This window comes from Thrips palmi, unplaced genomic scaffold, assembly GCF_012932325.1.
Source record: "Thrips palmi isolate BJ-2018 unplaced genomic scaffold, TpBJ-2018v1 HiC_scaffold_3, whole genome shotgun sequence".
Lineage (NCBI taxonomy): Eukaryota > Metazoa > Arthropoda > Insecta > Thysanoptera > Thripidae > Thrips > Thrips palmi.
Window position 1 is genome coordinate 8,206,880 of NW_023144630.1, and position 24,327 is coordinate 8,231,206.

The window sequence follows — 24,327 nt, forward strand, 5'->3', positions numbered from 1 at the left end:
GGATGTGCTTAAAATTGCATAAACCGTGGGACAAAAAAAGTCCCATGACATTTAGTGTGCAGGCTTCGTTTGCTCGTGTTTAGCTTTTCTGAGCTCGACCACGAATTGGTCTTGGGCACAAACCTCAAGGCGCTCCGGATGCAACCGCATCTGCCCGTATGTGCCCGTGCCTGCCCGCGTCTGCCCGCATCTGCCCGCACTTGCCCGCATGCGAGTTCAAGCCTCGACCCGCCTTCGGGTGATGCGCCCGTACCTGCCCGTGCTGTGCGTGCTGTGCCCGTGCTGAGCCCGTACTTGCCTGTGCTGTGCCCAGATTTGCTCAGGCTGTGCCCGTAACGGGCGCGAAATCTTTTCGTCTGGGGAGAGCAGTTCTCGCGAAATGGTCAATTTTGGGCCCTGCATATTTTATTTCGTTTTTTAATCTACTATATCGCTGTGCCTGGGGCAAAATTGGAACTTTTTTAATCATACTACTCTGCAATTTAGCCGTAGAAGGTGTAAAAAACCATTGCCCAGTGACACAAGATAAAACTTAAGTCATTGGAGAAATAACAAGGTAGGTTTACGCCAGACCGCGTCTTGTCGTCTTGTCTCGCTGCCTGTTCCTCCAATCCGCGCCTGGCGTACCTACCTTGGCCTGCGGCGCTAGCCTGCCTTCGGCAGGCAATGCTTGTCCATTATCACTTTCTTCTAATGAGCTATTTTACGAATAAGAAGAAGAAAAGAAGACGCCTACTCCACCCACCCGCACCGCCCCGCTCGGAACATAACAAACCCTCACTTGTTCGAACAAATGAGGGTTTGTTATGTTCCGAGCGGGGCGGTGCGGGTGGGTGGGGTAGGCGTCTTCTTTTCTTCTTCTTATTCGTAAAATAGCTCATTTGTTGCATGCTGGGGGGCTGTGTATTCTAGATGGAGTTGCTTCATCTACAAATTACACGATCTTGACCATCGTAACTTTTCAACTTGACGAGGCTGGGGACCCCCCTCTCATCAAAACAGGAGAGATCTACCTGCAGAAAACTCGATTTTCCGCCGGTTTATAGGTGTTTTTCGGCTATAGAAACGGAACCAGTTGAGCTAGGATAGTGAAATTTCGCGTGTGCTGAGCCAAGAACATACCGAATAAGCCTGCAAAATCTCAGCCAGATCGGCCGAGCCGTTAAGGAGGAGTAGTGCACGCACGCGCACACAGACAGACAGACGAAACTTTTCAACCCCACTGGAGTAACGGGCTTCGCTATCGCTCAGCCAATCAATCATCTATTGGTAGAGAAATATGAAGTTCTTCTCACGGTACGAGCGGGTAAGAGTCTCATTAAGTCTGTGAAGGCTCCAAGCTTCTGATGCGCACTAAATGTATTTGTACAACCTTGTTGTGGTCTCACACCATTTTATCGTACAAGTTTGCACGCAGAATCGCACAAATTCGTGTGAAATTTGTACGAAAAGTATGTATGCTTAAACTAGTGTGAGAACAGGTACTGCCTCTCTCGTGAGTTCACATACGCCGGTTTCATGTTTCAGATCACTGCATCCATCGTCTACCTCGTTGTCCTGATTCAATTCCAGACAGACACTACATCGAAATTGCATACGTTCTAATTGTTGTACAGTGAAGATTCTACATATTATGGTGAAAATGTTCCAAATTATGGTGGTGCAGCTGACTTCGTAACATACCATTGAGAGTTCACTGTATCTTATACGTATTTTGACGTATATCATTGGTATTATGGAGAAAATCTCCACCGTAATATGTTGGTGCAGACTTTCACCGTAAGACATTTACAGTGCAGTACGCAACTCAACACCCGTTTGCAACTGCCCGTACTTGCCAGCATTGGCCCGCATGCGGCTGACTTGAGCCTCTAGGCTACGAGGCCATTACCCCCCCCCCCTCCCCCCCAGAAGTCTCTCTCTTGCAACACTGTGGCAAAAAGGTACGGAAAATCCTGTTAATTTTTTTGCCAGGATTCTCCGTAGCCCTCTTATCAATATTCTCCGTAGGCTCTTACAGTATTCTCCGTAGGGCCGCACAGTATTCTCTGTAAATCCGCACAGTCTTCTCCGTAGGACCTCGAAGACTGTATAGTCCTACGGAGATCACTGTGCGGTCCTACGGAGAATACTGTGCGGTCCTACAGAAAATACTGTAAGAGCCTACGGAGAATTACCACAAGCTGTTTACAGGATTTTCCGTAGCTTTTTGCCACAGTGAATTAAGTGGCAATTAAGCCATGGCCCGCATGCGGGCTCGAGCCTCGACCCGCCTTCGGATGATGCGCCCGTTCTGTGCCCACCCTGTGCCCGTGCTGAGCCCGCACACGCCCGTGCTGTACCCAGATTTGCTCAGACTGCCCGTGACGGGCGAGAAATCTTTTTGTCTGGGGAGCGCCCTCAGGCGGCGGACTTCGGCACCTCAGCAGTGTGCGGCTCGCCGTTGACACTGCACTGCAAGGACGTCACTCTCCTCAGTTGTCTTCACCTTGCTCTTGCACATCCGAACACCGCTCCGCACACCGTGCAGCATCGCGTACTGGCGCGAACTTCTCTGTGGTTTCCTGTGCGTCAGGCTCATGAACTTCATTTCTCCGACGGATCCTTTTGCAGTGAGTACCGACTCTCCCTACGGTACTTCTCGTACTTAATTGGTTTGAAGGTATCGAAAGTCCAGGCAAAGCAAGTGATCTTGAAAGGAGATGAGTTAAGTTTGCTTTCCGGTTTCTAGTCTGTGGGTTGTCGGTGCGCTTGAGTTCCTATCTGCAGTCTCTGTAGTTAACTCCGTGAAGGTGTTACGCAAGATTTGGATATGTACGCTACCCGAGGGGTCGACAACTCCCATATTACCTCGTACGCAGAGCTTATATTACCTCTATATTACCTTATATTACCGTATATTACCGTATATTACCTCTATATTACCACTATATTACCACATATTTCTGTGATTTGCTTAAGCAAATGTTTCTAACCTAAACTAACGTTAAACTTGCCGTACTGAACCTTGGTATCAAGGTGTTAAAGCTATTAGGCTTCTCCTTGCGACAGGAAGAAATTCGGATTTGATGTCCGTGTTCAATCTGACATGAAGCTACGCGCCATACTTTTGTCAGATAGGTTGCATCGGGTTGCATACCTTTTATCTGACAGGGGGCGCTGTCATGAAACGAGGGTAAGGTCTGCATAATACCAAAATTCTAGCCAGAACTCCTGATTTTAGCCTTAGTCAAGGATACTGTGTCACGTTCTCATCTTCTTTTATCATATATTACCGTTGTTTTATTTCCGTATATTACCTTATATTACCCTATATTACTTATATTACCGGTAATATATACTACCTCGTACACGGCTCGAGGTAGTTGTCGACCCCTCGACGCTACCTTCAGGTTACTAGAGCCGATGTTTGAAAGAAACATGCCTTTGTTGAGAATCTCTGCAACGGCTGTTTGTGTAGGTTTAATATCGGCACGCGTTGCTGGAAATAAGTTAGGGGGCATGTTACGCAAGACTTGACTATTTCAGCGGAGCCGAGAAGAAGAACTAAAGGCGAGCGGGCCACTTCCGGTTGGGTCATAACAAACATACAACAGAGGATTTAAACATCGCCGAAAATATTTTTTCTTCGTTAAATGGCATTTTTAAGCTGGAACATAATATCTTACTCATTCGAGTGAAAATATCATGATATTAGAACCGCTGGTTGGTGTAAAACCAACGCGTCGTCTGTTTGTTGTGACCCAACCAGAAGTGGCCCGAATCAGTTTACTGCGAAGCGGGAATATCTAAGCGTACACAACTCCCTCAGTGTTAGCTCAAGTCTCACGCAGCATTTTCTTTATCTCCACTGCTGCTTGAGATTCTCATTAACCCTGTTCATTTTCTTTCAAGTTTCAGTTCTCAATAATTTTCGTGACTGTCGTTTCGCTGATCGGTCTTCGTGTACACACTCCATGTTTTACGTTCTTTATTGTCCATAGCTATGGCCGCTTTTGTGCATACAGAACTTATGTAACATCGGAGAAGAGCTGGACCGGAAGTTGAGAAGAAATGAAGAAGGACAAACGCCGGACTTATATGAGAATATAACTCTGCGGAAGCGTCAGGACGGCGACGCAGACGCTCATTCTTACACATTTCGCACACTTTGTTCTTCCTGATTTCTTCTCAACTTCCACTCCGGCTCTTCTGCGAAGTACCCTATTAGGTACAATATTTCCATATTGCGCTTGAGTATGTAAAACATTGTACCTTATTTAGGAACAAATTTGTACTTAACTTCAGTATGCACAAATACGGCGATAGCTAAGTCTTTAAGCATTTAGTGTGTACCTCTACTCGTTTCACATAATTTTCTTATCCTTGATGAAATTTGTGGATCAATGCGCAGTGAGGCGGTTGTCTGAATGAAAATGATGTCCCGAAGGATGAAAGTAGGCTACGAAATAGGAGAACACTGGAAACAGTTTACTGAAGTACTCTGTGATATTAGTTTACCGGAAATGATCTCAAAGCGGCGTTCGTTGTTGCGATCCAGTCACTTCCAAGCTGTTTCCGGCCTTCAAGATCCCCCCCGAAGAAGAAATTCTTTCGCCTAGTTCGAAACATCTGACTCGCCCACATTCGTCCACTTTCGCGTGTCTGCCGTCATTCATTTATTCCTTGAACCTCGTGTCATTATCGTGACTGCTCTTTTAGCATTTATTTAACGGCTGACCGAGTTTTGTTTAGAGAGAACTAAAGTTTTATTTCTGTTTCAGGTGCAGTATCATGACTTGTTTTCTATCCTCACGACGTTGGCTGTGACATGGTGTGCTCTTGGCGCTGCTGCTGAATCCTTGCGTAAGTATACTTAGTACTACTTAGTACTATAGTAGTGGTTCAGAAGACCGGCGTCGGCGGCCTAAACTCAAGTCGCGTTTTGAGCTCCAGACTTGCCATACAGGACTTAAACGGAACATATGACTTCACCAATTGATTCTTCGTTCGGAGAGCAATCCGTTGGTGTAGTCACACGTTCGGTTGGAGTCCCACAAAGTGACTCTGTAGCTGAAGACGCGTTTAGAGTTTCCGCCACCTCCACTGTTCCTCGCAACGCTAGTTCGATGTCGAGAAGCGCCCAGTTGGTGGGCCGTCCACAATTTACGTTACGCAGTTTTTGGCGTTTTTCGCCGAGCTGCACAACCAACTGTGAGTTTAAGGTAGACGGTCTGGCTTCGGGGGGCCCGGCATCTGGGGAGGGTTTCTCCCTGGATGCGTTAACCTAACCTACTACAAGAGTTCTTTCTTTTGGACTTCCTGTTTGGACCGTCTGAAAGAGGAGGCCTCGGGCCCCCACCTGCCCGCGCCCCTTTCCTCCGGGCGGCTTGCTTGGTGTTGTTCGCTTCACGTTGCTCGCCTCCTGGGGGAGCATGGGCGCGGGCCGCCAGCCGTCTGAGAGCAAACGGCCCCGTTCCCAGCCGTCGGACCAGTGTCCGGGGGCCTCGGGATGTCCGTGGGGCTGACACACTCAATTTTTCAACATTTTCTGTTTTTAAAGTCATTCTGGTCGTGATTTCGGTTTGATGGCGCGAGGTTGCGTTTTCTGCTGCAGAGCACGAGCCAGAAGACCGGTGGAGGCGGTTAAAATCCCGGACGCGTTTTGAGCTCCAGAGTCGCCATGTGGGACGAATCTATGACCCCACCAATAGATTGCTCTCGAATGGAATCCATTGGTGGGGCCACCCGTGCAGTCGAGGGGGCAACCACTCTAGAAATCTTGTGTCTCCTTAGCGCTAGAAATCTCTGGGAAATCTGAAATCTTGCCTCCCAAACGGCCAAAATTAAGCTTATTTTTAGCGGAAACGGTTTAACACTGAAAATCTATCGGCGTGACTTCGTGCCGCTGTAGGGGCGGCAATAGTGTCACGCCATTAAACGGTATAACAGAAAAGACACGCCAAAAATCGGCGTGACTCAAAAATTCACGCCAATTTTTGGCGTGAATTTGTTGTCATGCCGGTTTTTGGCGTGACTTGTCTTAGAAAACGCGTTGTCTTTCACGGTTTTCGGCGTAAATTGTCACGCCACAATTTGGCCATGTGTCCGAGCATTACGTTTACAGTGAAACCTTGCAAAATGCGACGAAATCTCAAGCCTGAAGATATCTTGTGTCCCCAAACATGCAATGTGGTTGCCCCCTCGCTTTCAACCTTCAGTTCTCCTCAATAACTTTCGTGACTGTCGTTTCGCTAATCTGTCTTCGTGTACCTCTATACTCGTTTCACATAATTCTTACCCCTCATGACCTGTTCGTTTCTGACAATGAAATTTTCGGTTCAATTTGAGTGAGGCGGTTGCCTCAATAAAAGTTATGTCCCGAAGGATGATAGTACGTAATGGGCTAACACCGGAAACAGTTCACTGAAGTCCTCTGTGATGTACAGTTCGCCGGAAATGATCTCAAAGCGGCGTTTGATGTGGTGATCCAGTCACTTCCAAGCTGTCTCCGGTCTTCAAGATCCCTCCTGTAAAAGAAATTCTTTCGCCTTTTTCGATACTGACTCGCCCACTTTCGTCCACTCTCGCGTCTCTCTCTGGCCGTCATACATTTATTCCTTGAGCCTCGTGTCATTTTCGTAACTGCTCTTTTAACATTTATTTAACGGCTGACCGAGGTTTAGTTTAATGTGAACTAAAGTTTTATTTCTGTTTCAGGTGCAGTATCATGACTTCTTTCCTCATCACGATGTTGGCTGTGACATGGTGTGCTCGTGGCGCAGCTGCCGAAACACTGCGTAAGTAGTAGTGGTTCAGAAGACCAGCGTCGGCGGCCAAAACTCAAGACGCGTTTTGAGCTCCAGAGTTGTCATAAAGGACTTTAACGGAACATGTGACTTCACCAATAGATTCTTCGTTCGGAGAGCAATCCATTGGTGGGGTCACACGTTCGGTTCGAGTCCCAGTTAGCGACTCTGGAGCTCGAAACGCGTTCAAAATTTCGGCCGCCTCCACTGGTCTTCTGGCCCACTGCGCAACGCTAGTTTGATTTCGAGAAGCTCACAGTTGGTGGCCCGTCCACAAGTTACGTTCCGCAGTTTTTGGCGTATTTCGCCGAGCTGCACAACTAACTGTGAGTTGAAGGTAGACGGTCTGGCTTCGGGGGGCCCGGCATCTGGGGAGGGTTTCTCCCTGGATGCGTTAACCTAACCTACTACAAGAGTTCTTTCTTTTGGACTTCCTGTTTGGCCCGTCTGAAAGAGGAAGCCTCGGGCCCCCACCCGCCCGCGCCCCTTTCCTCCGGGCGGCTTGAGCTTGGTGTTGTTCGCTTCACGTTGCTCGCCTCCTGGGGGAGCATGGGCGCGGGCCGCCAGCCGTCTGAGAGCAAACGGCCCCGTTCCCAGCCGTCGGATCAGTGTCCGGGGGCCTCGGGATGCCCGTGGGGCTGACACACTCAATTTTTTATCATATTCTGTTTTTGAAGTCATTCTGGTCGTGATTCCGGTTTGATGGCGCGAACTTGCGTTGTCTGCTGCAGGAGCACGAGCCAGAAGACCAGTGGAGGCGGTCAAAATAATTCACCCTCCCTCGGTTCGACGAGAAACTAACCATTGTCGAATCACAGTTCTCCAACGAATGCGTACTTCCTGGCCAATACCAATATAACAGGAAAAGTAGCGATATTCATCGGTATTTTCATCGTCCCTTATTTTTAGAAATGTGTGAATTTTGCTTATGTTTAACCCTAACGGAATTTGAACTTGAGTCTGGGGTCAAAATAGATGTTATTTTCGTCACCAGCACGCTCTAAAACATCAGAAACAATCGAGTTCAGAAGATCGGCGTCGGCGACTTAATCTCAAGACACGTTCTGAGCTCCAGAGTTGCCCAACAGGACTTAAACGTAACCCACCAATGGGTTCTTCGTTCGGAGAGCATTCTATTGGTGGGGTCACACGTTCAGTTCGAGTCCCAACGCTAGTTTGATTTCGAGAAGCTCACAGTTGGTGGCCCGTCCACAAGTTACGTTCCGCAGTTTTTGGCGTATTTCGCCGAGCTGCACAACTAACTGTGAGTTGAAGGTAGACGGTCTGGCTTCGGGGGGCCCGGCATCTGGGGAGGGTTTCTCCCTGGATGCGTTAACCTAACCTACTACAAGAGTTCTTTCTTTTGGACTTCCTGTTTGGCCCGTCTGAAAGAGGAAGCCTCGGGCCCCCACCCGCCCGCGCCCCTTTCCTCCGGGCGGCTTGCTTGGTGTTGTTCGCTTCACGTTGCTCGCCTCCTGGGGGAGCATGGGCGCGGGCCGCCAGCAGTCTGAGAGCAAACGGCCCCGTTCCCAGCCGTCGGACCAGTGTCCGGGGGCCTCTGGATGTCCGTGGGGCTGACACACTCAATTTTTCAACATTTTCTGTTTTTAAAGTCATTCTGGTCGTGATTTCGGTTTGATGGCGCGAGGTTGCGTTTTCTGCTGCAGAGCACGAGCCAGAAGACCGGTGGAGGCGGTTAAAATCCCGGACGCGTTTTGAGCTCCAGAGTCGCCATGTGGGACGAATCTATGACCCCACCAATAGATTGCTCTCGAATGGAATCCATTGGTGGGGCCACACGTGCAGTTGAGGAGGCAACCACTCTCGAAATTTTGTGGCTCCTTAGCGCTTGAAATCTCTTGGAAATTTGAAATCTTGCCTCCCAAAAGGCCAGAATTAGCTAATTTTGACCGGAATAACGGTCAAAATCTTGCGAAAACCGACGAAATCTTATGCTTGATGAAATCTCGTGTCCCATAAATTCCAATGTGGTCGCCCCCTCGGAAACAATGCAAAAACTTGAATAAAATGAATAATCAAAACATACTCCACTGGGATTTGAACCCGGGTCCAAACTTCTCCGATTCGCTTAAAACTGGCACCGTTGGCTCTGTCTCGTTGCCCCGATTTTATCCAATTGTATCTCACCCATCAGGATATAGATTCACTTTGCTTTTTCCTTTTTTGAAAATTTGATTTCTCTACTGTTTTCTCGTGTTTTTCTCTAGGTAAATGGAATTATCCCGGCGGGTGCCTGGCGCGCGGTGGCGGCGTCGAAGGGGGCTGAGGGGGCCCAAGATCCCTTTGCCGGGGCAATGCCAGGCACCCTCCCGCCGCCGCCCCAAACCGCCGCCCCAACATCTCGCAAGCACTGTTGTGTCTCTGAGTGGTGGGTGAAGCTTGCGACCGGATGCGGCCGGCGGCGCGTCCGTGAAGTCGCTGTCAGTCTGTCTTCGACCGGCGCCATGGCCGCACCGCGCCGAGGGGCCGGACAGGTTCCTAGGACATCGACGTCACGGGCGTGAGCAACTTCACAGTTCGCGACCTCACGTAAGCATCCTCTCGCTGTTCATGTCTCCGACGACTTCGCTGTAAATTTGAATTGCAAGTTTACAGAAGGGTCTCTACAGCGTATTATTGGCTGAGCGATAGCGAGTCATCACAATTTTTTGTGCGCACGAAATTTTCGCACTATTTTTGTACGAAAACCGCCCTTTTTCGCAATTTTTCTCCAAATTGTACTAAATTTTGTACAAATTTGTACGGAAGGCTCGTGTGCACTATAAACTGTGATGGCTCATCCAAAATTTGTTCTAAAACATTAAGCGTGGGCAGCCCTAGACGTGAAACAGCATAACTGGACGACGATCCGAGAATGGCTCATTGGTGGCTGCATTCATCAAGTGTGACAATGATTTGTTCCTTCTCTTAGTGTGGAGGACGTCGGCTGTCGCGGAGACGCTGGCCGCGGCTACCCTGGCGGTCCGCCTGAGGCGAGTGATTTGAACGCAATGCAAGGACTCTCCCAAATATTTCAGTCACTTGGCCCCGCGTCGGTGCGCGGGGCAGACCGGGCAGACCGAGCTGGCAGGCAGCACGTGCACGTGGACCGCCTGCTGGTGGACCTCACGGTGGGCGACGTGAGCATGCGCATCGACCGGGCGGCGGGGGAGAACTTCATCATTGGTGAGTTGACGACGTTGAACGGGTGAAATTTCACTACGTCTGCATGCCTTTGTCAAGCGTTAATTTTCGCTCAAAACAAAGTATATTTCGGTAATTCCCTTATGCGTTTAGATCGAGGGGTTGACCACTCAGCTCAGGAGTGTACGCAGGATTACTGATTACCAGTGATTACCTACGAACATACTCAAAAAATTCCATAATTTTGGCCAGCTAAGAGCATTTTGGCCTTATTTCACAAGAAAAAAACCCAAAATCCGATAAAAACGGCCAAACTAGCCAGTTTTGGTGTGTGATTACCATTGATTACTGGATGAAGTGTACACACGATTACCAGAGTGGGTAACCCCTTGGTTTAGATAGGGGGAGTCTGAGTGGATGAGCCAATATGCTTCATTTCTAGTGGAAACTATTAATATGTGTCGTTCAATGTGAACATATTATGCTTGGTTTCTTGCACAAACTTATTGCACTTAGTTTTTAGTTCTAATTAATTATGCTGCATTTTTAGAGTTAACTTATTATGCTCATTTTTAGCGTAACCTTATTATGCTTGACATTTAGCGCACACTTACTATGTTTGATTCTTAGCAAATACTTATAACATGTCTTAAAATCAAGTGCAATAAGTTACACTTAAAATCAAACGTAATAGGTATATGCTATAGGTTGAATGTAATGAGTGTAAATAAGAAAGTAGAGACGGAGAATGGGTTAGAGAAAGAAATGACAGCTGCCTTACAGAGCGAAAGACTGCACAAGTGTAAGCTTCAACGCTACAAAAGGTTGAAGCGCATGCCCAGCAAAAGGAGTAAGGAAGTAGACCTGTTCACCAATCTACTTGAATGAAGTGCCTGGTGCCCTCCCCTACAGCTTGACTCACAGAAGTCACTCTGATGTGAACAGTGAGCATAATGGTGAAACTTAGTTCGCTTTACATGTGCACTGTATTTATCAGAGTTGAAGCTAGAAATCAAGCTAAGTTGGTTTGAGCCTGATTTCCAGTGTTAACCAACTAAGCTTGAATTCAAGTAGATTGGTGAACAGGTCTAATTTCTTACTCCTTTTGCTGGGCATGCGCTTCATCCTTTTGTAGCGTTGAAGCTTACACTTGTGCAGTCTTTCGCTCTGTAAGGCAGCTGTCATTTCTTTCTCTATCCCATTCTCCGCCTCTACTTTGTAATTTTCAGTCATTACATTCCACCTTAAGCGTATACTTATTACGTTTGTTTTTAGTGTAACTTATTGCACTTGATTTTTAACAGATACTTATTGTGCGTAATAAGTATTTGCTAAAAATCAAACGTAATATGTATACGCTAACTAAGTATACTTTCTTATTTCCAGTTGTTACATTCGTTTCTTTCCCGTCGCAGCCCAAGCCACCATCATGCTGCTCCGCACCAGTGGGCACCTCGTCCTCGACGCCTTGATGCCCGAACTCCGCCTCAAGTCGGCCGACGTGATTCTCGGCATCGCCAACAACATTTTCGCCAAGGTGTCCGTCGACCAGCTGCTGCATGATTGATTGATGTGCTGCCAGGCAGTTCATGGTTCTTATTTAATGTATGAACTCTCTTCAAAATATATGTGCCTGCTGGGCCTTAATTTTCATTTTAATCATTTATATTTTAGACTTTGTATTTATTGCGGTACAATGGTTTACATGGGTTTTTACACGAAATTGTCTTCAAGTGAAGTGGTGGTGGAAGTTTTTTTATCTTTTCAATAACTCTTTGGCCTCGAGGAATAGAGTTATCTTCTAACTTAAAGTCTGATAATGAATTTTGTAATTTTGGGTCATGTTTTCTTGGCTAATAAACAAGGTGCTTTAAGTATGATGCTAATTATTCGTTCCATCTTACTAATTCAAAACAGCTCCCGAGGTGACACACACTGCCCGGACGAAACTTTGCCGCCGCTCCCCACGAGATGTGCACTTTCGCGGAGATAATTGGGTGACCATAAATAAGAGTAACTCGTTATCGAGGTTACACGAACGACTTGTTACAGGTAGTACACTGTTTAAAAAACAAAAACTGAAATTTCAGATACTCATTTAGCCATTCTGGACCTCCAAACGCGTCTAGAATTTTGACCGCTTCCACTGGTCCTCTGTGCCCGTCTGGCCATTTGAATTTCAGTACGTGGCAGCTTTTTGTAGCAAAGCAAGTCCGCGTCGAACTGTCGACAAATCGAGTGGAAGGCGGCTCGACAGTCCGAGGGGCAGTCCCTCATTGTTCGGCCACGAACTGCTTCAAGTGTCACGCCACTGTAATTGCCATCGGGAAAGTTTTAATTTCACATCACGACCCTCCGCGATGAAGCGCTGACCACTGTCTCGGCGTGGCTCTCTGGCGTAGTGACGTGCCGGTAGCCAAGCAGCACTCACGGAATATTAAACACCCTAGGAGGAATTGTCAATGTCACTTTTGCACCACGAGGGTTATGAACTTGAGTCTCTGTCTTCGAGCAAGACAACCGTGTTACGCCTGGTAGGTAGGTCTCATTTTTTCTCGTTCTTGCTACGTGCGTGTACCAACTGCTGTCACGTTCGTTAAAATGTGACTGTCACATACGAACGAACGTGATAGTGCATTGGTGGCTCATTCGTTTGGATGTGACAAGACATCTGCCAATAGGTGCTCCTTTCGATGTGACAGTTCGCCTGCTGATTTTTTGTCACAAAAAGCGATGCGGTCGTGTCACATTCGTTTGATTGTAAATTTTCTGTTACGCTCAAATTAACGAAAAGGAATAGTCTAGTCAAACCGTCAGAAAAACGGCCCTAAACTAGAAATCACTTTTGACAACGGGCTTATAGAGCTCGACTAGATAAGTCGATCAAAACGAGCCACATTTTAAGAAGTGACGTCACAGCCATTGTCTACCAGTGTTTAAATGCTTTAATCAGATTAAAGAAATGTCAAGATTTCGTCTGTATGCCGCCAAGAGAGTGCTTCGGGAAATTGGATGCCACAGCAGTGTCCACGGGATGCATTACGTCGTCAAAGGCTCATTGGCATCAAGGTAACATCCCAGAGACCACGAAACACTCTCACAGTGACGTCATTTGGATGTCAACATGACAAATTGTAGTCAAAATTTCGACCAAAAAAAGCATTATTTTGACGTTGACATCCTTGAACTGCTTTGTGAGTGTTTCGTGCTATTTTTTGTATGACTTGCTGCCCTTACACTGGTGGAAAAAAGGACAGAAAATGTATGGACAGTGAGTGGCCCACTCTAAAAAAAATGCTTCTTAAATTTCATAATCTGGATTTGAAGTTATTTGTAGAACAATGAATCTTAAATTTCATATCCAAAAAGTTCTTAAATTTCATAACTTGCTGTTCTAAACTTTCAGAAGTGGTTTATGAAATGTAAGAACTAGTTTATTAATTTTTTAGAATCAATTGGTTTTGAAAATTCACATTTGGTTCTGAATCTCTACAACCAATATTATGAAACATGATAATAGTTTCATTACTGCCCACAAAATGTATAAATAAAAAATAATAATAAATAAAACCTTTATCCCTTTCTTAATGAATATGTTACAAATGATGAAATCTCAGAAAGCTATGATTTCTTTTCACACTCAGTATTATCGCAAATCGTTGCAGCTGGCCAACGGAAATAAGCATTGTACTGTAGTGCAGTCGACGCTGTTAACAGTCAGAGGCGCAGCAGTGCATAAGATCCAGATGCACTTTAGGGAAACTCGGTCGACACGCAGAAACTACTTTGGGGACGAGGATGAAAGAGGAGAAGCGAATTGACATAATACGCCACCCACACGTTCATCGCCCGTCCCTACAGTTAAGAAGATGGAATAACAGCACTCAGTAACACCGCTTTTGGCGAAAACACGTCCTTTTTCCGAGGGTCGCCAAAATAGCTTGTAACTCTTGAACACGAGTGGTGGCTGTTCGGCACCACAAGCAACACTTTAACTGCACTCTACGCACTACGCGCACTAACGGTACATAGCGAAACAAAATTGATGACGCGAACTTGCGGTGACGCGGACGCGAACTGGATACGCTGTGCACAGCACTGGAGACAAAGACACACTAAAAGTGACGCAGTGTCGCCGAAATCCCGTGTGGCCGAGGGATTACGCGACCCCTCGCCGGGCACAGGTAGCTTCGGCTTCGGCCGGCAGGCCGGCGAGCGGTGATTTTCCGTGGAAGCAGCGCCGACTCGGCTCGGCCGGCTCGGGGCGGCTCGGCTCGGCTCGGCTTGGCCGGCTCGGCTCGGCTCGGCTCGGCTCGGCCCGGAGGACGGTGGCCGGTCAGGCATTGCAAGGGACGCGATTTGCAGCCTCTTGGGAAATACTACACACAAATTTTGAACATGCATTAACTGGAGCATGCCTGCAAGTACGCTCCAACAAGCGCATGCCCGCCAAGCATGCACTAACTAGTGCATCATGCCATGTACACGCGAACTGAAGCAGACAGCTCTCCATACCTCTCATTAATGTAATAACTGTATGCACTAAAAAGTAGTAGGCATACGCTAGCAAAAGCGTGCTTGCTCCAGTTAGTGCATAAAATGTACGTTTTTCAGTTTGTAGACCGCCCCTAGGACTCCTACACTGTGCGAAAAAATCACAGTAAATCCTGTACTGTTTGGTACAGCTGTGACTGTAGTTCAGAGTACAGGATTTACTGTACCTTTTTTACAGGATCCACTGTACTTTGTACGGGATTTACTGTACCACAGGAGTGGAGTACGGAATATCCTGTACAAGGTACGGTAAATACTGTAGCCAGGCACAGTATATCCTGTGTTCTGAACTACAGTAAATTCCGGCACAAAAATTAACGGGATTCACTGTGGTTTTTTCGCACAGTGTACCTTAGCGGTTCGGAAAATGTTAACACATGCCGATAAAAATGAAAACTTCACCTCTTTATTAATTTAACCATGAATAAAGGACTAGGCAGCAGGACTAAACGGTTTAAAATTTCAGAACCTTGCTCTAAAATCGGCTAGCGTTATAAACTTTCAAAGCGAAAATCTAGATTTTAAGAACCAGAGTTATAAGTCACTCTGTTCTAAAAGTTTATAACCAGTTAATCTTAAAATCCATAACCCAAATCTTAGGTTTCATAACACAATCTTAAATTTTATACGAAGGTTATAAAAATTGAGGTTTAGAACGTGATTATGAAATTTTAGACTCCTTTGGATATGAAATTTCATAATTTTTTTTAGAGTGCCTATAATTAATCCGGAGCCTCCATACTTCGGCACTAGAAGTTCCATTTCTGACAAGGGGTCCCTCACCCAGAATCTTTTTGTACACATATAGCTCGTTGTCTCGCATGGTTAGGGATTCTGCATGATGGATTCATGCATGATTTTTTTCTCGCTTTCAGCCATTTTACAAGCATTCCTGATTCAAGATTATGAGATTGACTCCTCCTAGCGTGGAGACTGTTGTGAAGTGGGGGACCCCTTGGTTTAGGTTTCCGTACCTGATAACACAGGGTCTTCATGGAGAACCTGTTCGGAGGTTCCGAACCAAAAACTTCACAATTCCGGAATTTTCTGGCATCATATATTTCCGAAAATGTTCGATATCATATCCTGTAAATGTTTTCGTTTGTAACACCGATAGGATCATTTGGAGCTTCGCGATTCTCGTCTCGGCTTCAGTGATGGTGACATTCACGAGCATTTTGTGGATGATATATTTGTCGGGGAAATCCGAGGTAGCCCTTCTGTCTACGCGGGACCCTGCGTACAAAAGGCACTTCCCTGCGGTTTACGTGTGTCCCGAGCCTTCATTCAAGAAACACGTTATGCGTGAAGCCCTTCACAAGTAAGCGTCTCCCAGTGGGCCAGAAGACCAGACGCGTTATGAGCTCCAGACTCGCTTAGTGGGAATCGAACCGAACGCGTGACCCCACCAATGAATTGCTCTCCGAACTACGGATCCATTGTTGCTGTCACGCGCTCGGTTCCAGTCCCATTCAGCGACTCTGGAGCTCAAAGCGGTTGTTTGATTTCGGCCGCCTCCGCACTGTCAGAAAACTCCGTAAAAATACAGAAATTTAACGGAGACTGTCCATTTTTTTTTACGGAGATCTCCGTTTTTTTGAATTATGGATTTTCTCCGTAAAAATATGGAAGTTATGTATGTAAATGAAATAGAAGCCTTACTTATCAAAAAGAACAGACTAATTCACGTTATCGATGGGTTGGGTGACCAACTGATTAGGTGCTCCAAGAGTGCGCCTTCCCTAAAGCGACCTCGCCTTTTGGTTTCCGTCCATTTATCCGATCCAAATGGCATGTGGTCAAGTGGATCTTCAAACAGTTTTGGAGAAAATCACTTTCGTCTAAAAGGACACTGTTTGCATTAACATCGAAGGTGGAAGGAGGGAAGTAAACCGTTAAAATGCGTTTATTTCTGAAAAAATGCGGTTCATCTCCGCAAAAATACGGAGAATCTCTGTAAAAATATGGAAAATTTACGGAGCCTCCATTCCCAAAATTAGAGTAACTTTCTCCGTAAATTTACGGACTTTTTTTCGGACAGTGCGCCGGTCTTCTGCCCTCTGTGTGTCTGGCTCTAGAAGATCGAATGATGAAGATATGATTCGCCATTATTGTTTCTTAAAAGTCATCTTACATATGCGTGAACACTAGTGACTCTAAGGCATAAAGAAAGGTGTAACGCTTTAGCTTTACCTATGTATCGCGAAAAGTGTCCTGTTTCGTTTGGGACAAGACCAGTGATCAGTAGCGTGCCTTGCAGACTGCTGAATTCGTCAACACCACTTTCAAAACGGCAAATGGATGCTGCTGATTATCTGGCCCAGTCATTGGGCGATTCTTGGTACCACCGATGGCCTTATTTGAAGAGTTCACTCGAAGCCGTGCGCCGCTTACTCGGGGAAAACGCTGTAACCTTGTTAGACAATCTGAACCTGGAGTCTATCATGCTCGAGGTAAGATGTGCGGTCTTGGGTCACGCTTAGAAAGACCTTTAGAATTATTTTGAGCATATGTAAGCCAGAAACTTTTCAGTTTGTAATACGAATTAATAGTTCGTAAATTACGAAGTATTTATTATTATTTTTTTTAAAGCTTGCTTTAAATGCCCTGTTATAACAAGCTCCTTTTCTTTGTAAGGTTAAAAATACTCAAGGTTTTTAAAGTGGTGAGCTGAGGCTAAGGACCTTCAAACGTCGCAAGTCCTAGTTCTAGTTTTCATCTGAAACCTGAAACGGATGTTAAAAGAACACTGTGAATCCGTTGGTACAAAACTTTGCACTCCTGGCAGTCTGGTCCATCAAATTTTAGCATTCTTATACACTGTCAAAACCGTACAAACTTGCTCAGGCCTTGCAGAGGAAGCACCGAAAATCCAAGTGTTGGTCAGTCTCACACTTGTAGTTGTTTCTGTGGTAAGATTGGACGCGTCCCAGATGTGTGTCTCGCTGGCTCAGATAGTTGAGGTCTCGGCTATTACGATGATATTCTGAGTTCGATTCCTAGGCGGCTCAATCTTTTCGCCAGTTCACTTCTCAGATACGGTACCATCATTTTAAAATAGGGTGGGCCAGTGTCTTGGTGGCTCGGGCGGTAGATGCGGTGGGCGCCACGAGAATGTACCGTGATCGAATCCCAGGCGGGTTCATCTTTTCCCTCATTCTGTTTTCAGATCCGTTACCATCACTCTAAGATTGGGTGGATTCGCCACCAGTGTCTCGGTGGCTCGGATGGTAGAGGCGGTGGCCACCACCAGTAGGTCCTGGGTTCGAATCCCGGCCGCAATAACGTTTTGCACACGCCGCTACGCACTGAACGGCGCCGTGAGGGTAGGCAACCCATCTGACACGTCACCGCGCCCTGATGAAAAATAAACAGGCATGCTGGCTATAAGAAAAGCAAACTCGCGTTTTTCCCCTCTTGAAAAGACAAAAGAGTTCCCCTCATCGGGTCCCCACCCCCCCTACCCCCCCACCCCGAAGGGAGGGTGGAGTAGAGGCATCATAAAGGGTTTGTGGAAATTCAGTCCCGGGAATACTCCCAGACGAACCGACCTGGTGGCGAACCAGGGCCTCAGAGAACTGTCGTGCCGCCGCCCTGCCCACTGCGCTACGGCGACACATACCTTGCGGACACGTCCAATCTTAGAGTGATGGTACCGGATCTGAGAGGTAAATGCAGGAAAATATTCAGTCTTCCCGGGATTTGAACCCTCAGTCTTCTCGTGGAAGCCACTGCCTTTGCCATCCGAGCCAGTGAGACACTGGTGATGAGGCCGCCCAATCTTAGAGCGATGGTAACCGATCTGAAAACTGAAATAGGGAAAAGATGAACCCGCCTGGGATACGAACCCACGACCTCCTCGTGGTGGTTAACACCTCTACCGTCTGAGCCACCAAGGCCCTGCTGGTTGGTGCGCCCAATCTTAGAGTGATGGTAACGGATCTGAGAACTGAATTCGGGAAAAGATGAACCCGCCTGCGATTCGAACACGCGACCTCCTCGTGGTGGCCGACACCTCTACCGTCTGAGCCACCAACACACTAATGGCACGTCCGCCCAATCTTAAAGTGATGGTAACGGATCTGAGAACTGAATTCGGTAAAAGATTGTACCCGCCCGGGATTCGATCACGGGACACTCTCGTGGCGGCCATCGCCTGTACCGTCCCAGCCACCGAGACACTAACAATCGGCCCGCTTTATCTTAGAATGTTGGTAACGTATCTGAAAAGTAAATTGGGGAAAACACTGACTCGCCTGGGACCATCTGAGCCACCGAGACACACATTCACGGAGACTGGCAATTGCACGCGGCAAAAAAAATTCTTGGTCTTCCCTGGTAGCCAGGTAAAGACATAAGCGATTCCCATCAGGAAGTTCCTGGGAAACCAAGAAACGTTTTTGCTGTGCAAGCGTGGGATGGACCGTGTCTCACATTTCCAATTGTGACATTGGTGTGGCACACTTGCAAGCGTGAGACTACCTTATGGCATGAAACGATGCACAGGCTTTTCCCAAATGCAGCGAATGGCTGGTCCTCTGTAAATGGCACAATACGGCCATGCAATGCTCTGAAATGTTCCAATTCCAACGTCGCTTGGATCGTTGGTGCTACGTCTTCAACTCAGCTGCTACCGAAGGAGCGGGACTGAAGTGGTACGTACGACAAACATCGAAGACAGCCATAACAAAGTCTTTGTTTTAAAATATATTTTAAAACAAAGACTTTGTTATGGCTTTCTTAATCCACGCAGAGACAAGCGATGTAGACCAAATACAAAAACAAATTTTCGGAGACATTTTCCAATAAGCCTTTGTAGTCGTAAGGAGGGAAAGGCAAAAAACGGATTAAAAACAACCTACAAAATTTTACTACCTGCAGGTTCTCACACGGTGAAAACGTTTCCTGGTTTCTGCTGGAAGCCTATAGGCCTATAGACCTATATATATGGTAAAGACATAGGCGATTTCCCGGGAGTTCCTGAGAAAACCAGGAAACGTTTTTGGCGTGCAGAAAGTTTTCAACTGTCTTGCCCACGGTTTGCGACATTTGATGTGTCACAAAATTCCTTTTAAATCCTATCCATGTATACATACTATAGCACAAGTCTGAATCCAGGAAGAACATTAACAGAATACCTGATGGATTAGAATGTAAAATAGAATGCCTTTGTAATTAGATGCAAAGAGTTAGTGAACTACTTTCTTCAGAGAGGTATCGGGATCCGTGACGTGGCTTTTTCCTACAGCAATGAAACTTCAGAGAACGCGACTTGCAATCCACGCATAAGTGGGATGGCAGGTGATGGAACGGGCGTGTATGTTGTATTCAACCAATCTGGATCTGCTCTGAGAAGCGGTGCTAGTAATGTTTGGGTAAGCACTAATACTGAAGACATTACGTAATGTAAAATTCTGTTCGCGACTGTTCAGTGACTCTGTAGCTCAAAACGCGTCTACAGTGTTGGCCGCCTCCACCGGTCTTCTGGCCCACTGTTCCACTAATGTTTTCTCATTAGTCCAAGATACTCTTACGCGGGGGGTGAATCACAAGTGTACTCATGAGTACAAATTTGCCCGTACTCAGTGGACTCACAAGTTTAAATCGGGCGAAATTCACTATTTTTTGACCGATTTGGCGTTGAGTGTCGTTTGAAACGCTAAAGAAAGGGTAAAAATGTATTCAAATGTGGAATTTGTGAGTAAAGCAAGGTGTACTAACCGACACTTATGTACTCATGTGTACACCAGAACGCTGATTGATTCGCCCCTCGCTCTTACGTAACATATTTGAGTTTCAAGTCCAGGTTAGGGGTTCCAACAATTTTCTCGTCAACCTGGCGCAATTTGCCTTTGTATACACCTTTCTGCTCCGCGACAGGTAGGCACTTCGTCCCCGTTCAGCCAACCAGCTCTGTCCAGCGACACCATGTTGACTATCGCGCCTGGGGAAGGGGCACAAGTCAGAGTGTCTGCCGCAGGCGTCACAGTGTCTTCAGGATTCACAAGGATACCGGAGGCAGTCCGACAGTGCTATTATGAGCAAAACGGCTCACTAAAAGCCAGGTAATGCGTGAGTACACACTAAATGTTGTGCACAATTTTTTGCAAGACGTTACATATAGTTTTTGGCACAGATGAAGTGTTTGTTACGATTGCCATACGAAAAATCGCACGTTTCCCCCCAGTTTTGTGCAAAATTGCGTGCAAATTTGTACTGATAGGTGATTTGCTGGCTCTACAAACTCCCAATAAACACGAAACACAAAGAAGTCAAAGAAGTCGAAATGACGTCATAATGACCGTTTTTTTTAGAGAAATTTCGTCCAATAACAGCCATATTGGCATCAAATGACGTCACTGAGCGTTTCGTGTTCTTGGGACTGTGACGTCTCTAACGAAATTCGTAAGGGAGAGTGGGGTAATTCCGGACACGGGGTAATTCCGGACACTTCGATTTTCACTGGGTTTGAGTTAAGATAACTCAAAAGCCCGCGTAACAGAGGAAGATAATCATTAAAATGAAAATTTCCCAAAATCGCCAAGGGGGGTAAACCCGGTTGCTGTGGCGCTTCACGAAATTTGAGTACCATCAAAAATGGCAAAAGCTGCATTTTTCCCCCGTATTTCCACGTACTTATCGTCCCTTTCCGTCAATTTCAGCCCCTGACTAAAATTTTATCATATTAATGGTCTTTGGACTTTCTTTGACCTTTCGGGATTCTCGTATGGCTGGTTTTCTTAAAATTTGAACATAAAAGGTTTTCACTACCTGTGGGGTAAATCCGGACAAGGGGGTTTTTTTCTTCAATTTCCCCATAATTTAAAGTAGTGGGTTCAAATTGTGGACATGCATCCCCACCGTTCAGAAGGGAAAGAAAGAACGAATAAACGGAAAATAGCGTTCATGGGAAACTTTGGCCCGTAGAATTTCCCCATGTTTGACCCGGGGTTTAAAACCTTCTGGGTTTTAAAAAATGTCGTTTTTTCTCGGCCCCTTAAAAAATCCAGGAAAAACCTGGAATAAAAAAATTTTAAAATATACCCCCTGGGATTTGCCCCGGGGCCCCTTCTGTTCCCAAACGGGCATCATTGGTTTTTTCCGTCGCCCCATTCCAAAAAACCCCACAGCCCCCAGCTGCATCCTTGCCGTCCTCCTCCCCCCGAGCCAAAAATGCATGCAGCAGGCCCCGGGTCATGGGTTTGTGACCCTTCTTAGGGTCACCCAGGGGGCTGTCCTTTGGTCAAAGATCATCACGGGAATCCTCGGGAACAAGAACAACGGGCACGCATGCATAAAATTTATCCCATCCCCCGTTTTTTTTACAAAAAATAAGGGGAGGGGCCAAAAAAGCTACACAGTTTGACAAAAGAAGGTTTCAATTTGGGGTTTTGTGAAACTTTTTATAATATGCTTTGGTAATAATTAAAAACATTTTCCGAAATTTTTTCCCTTCTGAAAGTGCCTCACTAAAAAAAGGAAGAAACTATGTTTTCAAATTTTAAGGTCGCCCGGGAATTCCCCCATAGGTCGCCCGGGAATTACCCCAGCCGGGGGCAATTCCGGACACTTGCGGGGCTTTTTTTGGGCGCCTATATCCCCCTAACCGTTGCAAAATTTGGCTTTCATGTATATCTGTAAAGGTAAAGGTCCATACTTTACTCTCCTGTAGTAACATTTGACCCAAGAAGCATATTCAAGCTCAAAGACCAAAAAGAAAAAAAGCGTCCGGAATTACCCCACTCTCCCTTACTATAACATTTAGTCTGTGGAGAGCGCGTATCTGACTTGAGTGATCATCTGACAGAGCAACGTATCTTCATAGGGAATCCCACTAGATGTACGCTGTTATGTACAAATGCCACACACTTCTGCTCCTGGTGTCTATTTCGTTCGCAGTTACTCCGCAGTGAAGTGCCTGTCGAGTCGGTACTTCGATGAAGCGATGAGGGTCTGCGGTTGTGTTCCAGCAAGCCTGTTGCACGTTAAACAGTTAGGCAGTGGCGGTGAGTTCCATGTCCAAATGTTTTCTTCGCACAAGTTTTCTATGTGCACAGAAAATGAACAGACCCGGACTGTCACGTTAACTGCATTCTAAGCCCAGGATTTTAAGAAATGCAGTCTAGAAAAACGTAATTGTCAGTTACGACGAGAACCGGATCACACTCACTTAGAACGACTTTTGTGATTCATCGGTGTGAAAGAAGAAATTTTAAACAACTTGAGCTCGCTACTCCCAATTTCCTACTGAGAAATTTTGTTCGTAATATGACGAAAATGGTCATTAGCTACTGACAACCCTTTAACAGACGTTACTGCCTTCGCTGTGCTGTCAAAATACTAAACTTTTTGTTCTTATTTCGTTCAGTAGGATCTTGAGCACACATTCAAATACGAAAGGAAGGTGTTCAGATTCGTCGAATCTCTTGAAACCGCTCAGCTGATTCGATATCGATCCGAATCGAAGGTACCACGAATCGATTCGATTCGGATGCGAAGTGTACTACACTACACTGTAAAAAATTATTGTAAAGTTACGAAAATTTTTTTTACAAATTCCCTGTAAAGTAACAATAACATTTCGTTCTTTTATAAATTAATTCGTAGAGCCGTTTATGAATTATTCAATCAAAAAGGAAATCTTCTTAATTTTAAAAGAAATTTGTTGTGAACCCCCTTTGAATGGTAGGCAATCTCTCAAACGTGCTCAATACCTTTCAGCAATGCAAAAAAAAGAAGTTTCCTAAAATTTCACAAATGGTTGGGTAATTCCGTTGCACAATCGCTTGTAAAATTACAAATTTGATGCCTTCATCATTTTCAGTGTTTTTTAAAAAAACAAAACCCAAAAAGTTAACTTTTTAATCACGTAAAGGGAGAACAAATGGGTCCCCTAATTTTGGGCGTGAAAAAAATTTTAAAATATTAAAATAATTATAAAACTCGAAAAAAAACGTTGAAAATTTTGTAAGGGAAGAAATTAATAAAAATTTTTTTTAAAATTTAAAAAATTTTTTAAATTATAAGGGGGATAAATTGTTGATTAACCAGAATTATTTTTGTGTCTCTTTTCAGCTAAACCCTGCAACTTTACCAGCATGTCATGCGTGTATGAACTGAGCAATGACAGAGCTCTAAAAAGAGCTGCAGCTACGACTTGCATTGAATCGTGTGAAATGAAATCATATACGTACGGTGTCAAGAAGCGCCTCTTGGACATGGATCAGAGTCAGATCTGCGCCGAGTGCTTTCAGCTCAGCGTCTTTCATGGCGATTATGCGAGAGGCATCTTCCACGAGCGACGACAGACGATGGGTCTCTTCGCCATTTTATGTACGCAGTCTTTCAGATTGGTTGCAGTGTAACTTCATTCGTTTGCTTTTAAATGCCAGAGTCTTGCTCTCTTAAATGATTCTTAACTAACTCTCTCTCTCTCTCTCTCTCTCTCTCTCTCTCTCTCTCTCTCTCTCTCTCTCTCTCTCTCTCTCTCCCAGACAACACGTCAGGCCTCATGGGGCTGCTCCTGGGCGGCAGCATGCTCATCTTTCTGGAGGCGCCTTACTACGTTCTACGCTTGTTCTGCGCACTCGTTTTCGGCACGTCCTCGAGAAAACCGTTCGCTCGGAACAGTCGAAATACATTTCCTCTAAATTACTCAAGTCTCAAGCGTACCTAAAAAACAACCATTGGTTGACACGCAAGCTACTTATACGTGAAAGCAGTGCTCCGACAGTAGAAAATTCCGAGGGGGCAACCACTTGAGAAATCATGAGTCCCCTGGAGCCCTTGAAATATCTGGAAATACGAAATCTTTTCCCCAAAAGGCAAAAAAACAGTCAGA

At 45.8% G+C, this 24,327-nt stretch overlaps 2 protein-coding genes and 1 long non-coding RNA gene across 4 annotated transcripts; all 3 read left to right on the plus strand.

Annotated features, from left to right (window-relative positions):
* Positions 1 to 2,309: 2,309 nt before the first annotated feature.
* LOC117648141 lies at positions 2,310 to 9,085 on the plus strand. The gene is made up of 4 exons (XR_004587859.1): positions 2,310 to 2,612; positions 4,764 to 4,845; positions 6,700 to 6,779; positions 9,017 to 9,085. It is a non-coding gene; the product is annotated as an uncharacterized LOC117648141 (long non-coding RNA).
* A 53-nt stretch (positions 9,086 to 9,138) lies between these two features.
* Positions 9,139 to 11,579, plus strand: LOC117648200. 2 transcript variants are annotated; one of them, XM_034390541.1, is made up of 3 exons: positions 9,139 to 9,338; positions 9,721 to 9,974; positions 11,348 to 11,579. In XM_034390541.1, the coding sequence occupies exons 2-3, from the start codon at positions 9,800 to 9,802 to the stop codon at positions 11,497 to 11,499; spliced, it is 327 nt and encodes a 108-aa protein (XP_034246432.1). In that variant the 5' UTR covers positions 9,139 to 9,338; positions 9,721 to 9,799; the 3' UTR covers positions 11,500 to 11,579. The 2 variants fall into 2 exon arrangements, with proteins under 2 accessions (XP_034246432.1, XP_034246434.1); XM_034390543.1 differs by having other exon boundaries at positions 9,827 to 9,974.
* Positions 11,580 to 12,394: 815 nt separating this feature from the next.
* LOC117648509 lies at positions 12,395 to 23,851 on the plus strand. Its single transcript, XM_034391016.1, has 8 exons — positions 12,395 to 12,466; positions 12,886 to 13,001; positions 15,604 to 15,807; positions 16,747 to 16,939; positions 19,697 to 19,861; positions 20,367 to 20,551; positions 22,386 to 22,492; positions 23,562 to 23,851. Exons 1-8 carry the CDS (start codon positions 12,395 to 12,397, stop codon positions 23,849 to 23,851), a joined length of 1,332 nt encoding a protein of 443 aa, XP_034246907.1.
* The last annotated feature ends 476 nt before the right edge of the window (positions 23,852 to 24,327 follow it).

Bases quoted from the DNA above. Each gene is read 5' to 3' on its own strand.
- LOC117648200 (XM_034390541.1), top strand. From the start codon at position 9,800: ATGCAAGGACTCTCCCAAATATTTCAGTCACTTGGCCCCGCGTCGGTG. The intron at 9,975-11,347 runs GTGAGTTGACGA...TTCCCGTCGCAG, and splicing joins GGGGGAGAACTTCATCATTG to CCCAAGCCACCATCATGCTG.
- LOC117648509 (XM_034391016.1), top strand. From the start codon at position 12,395: ATGTCACTTTTGCACCACGAGGGTTATGAACTTGAGTCTCTGTCTTCG. The intron at 15,808-16,746 runs GTAAGCGTCTCC...CGTGCCTTGCAG, and splicing joins ATGCGTGAAGCCCTTCACAA to ACTGCTGAATTCGTCAACAC. The intron at 19,862-20,366 runs GTAAGCACTAAT...GCTCCGCGACAG, and splicing joins GCGGTGCTAGTAATGTTTGG to GTAGGCACTTCGTCCCCGTT.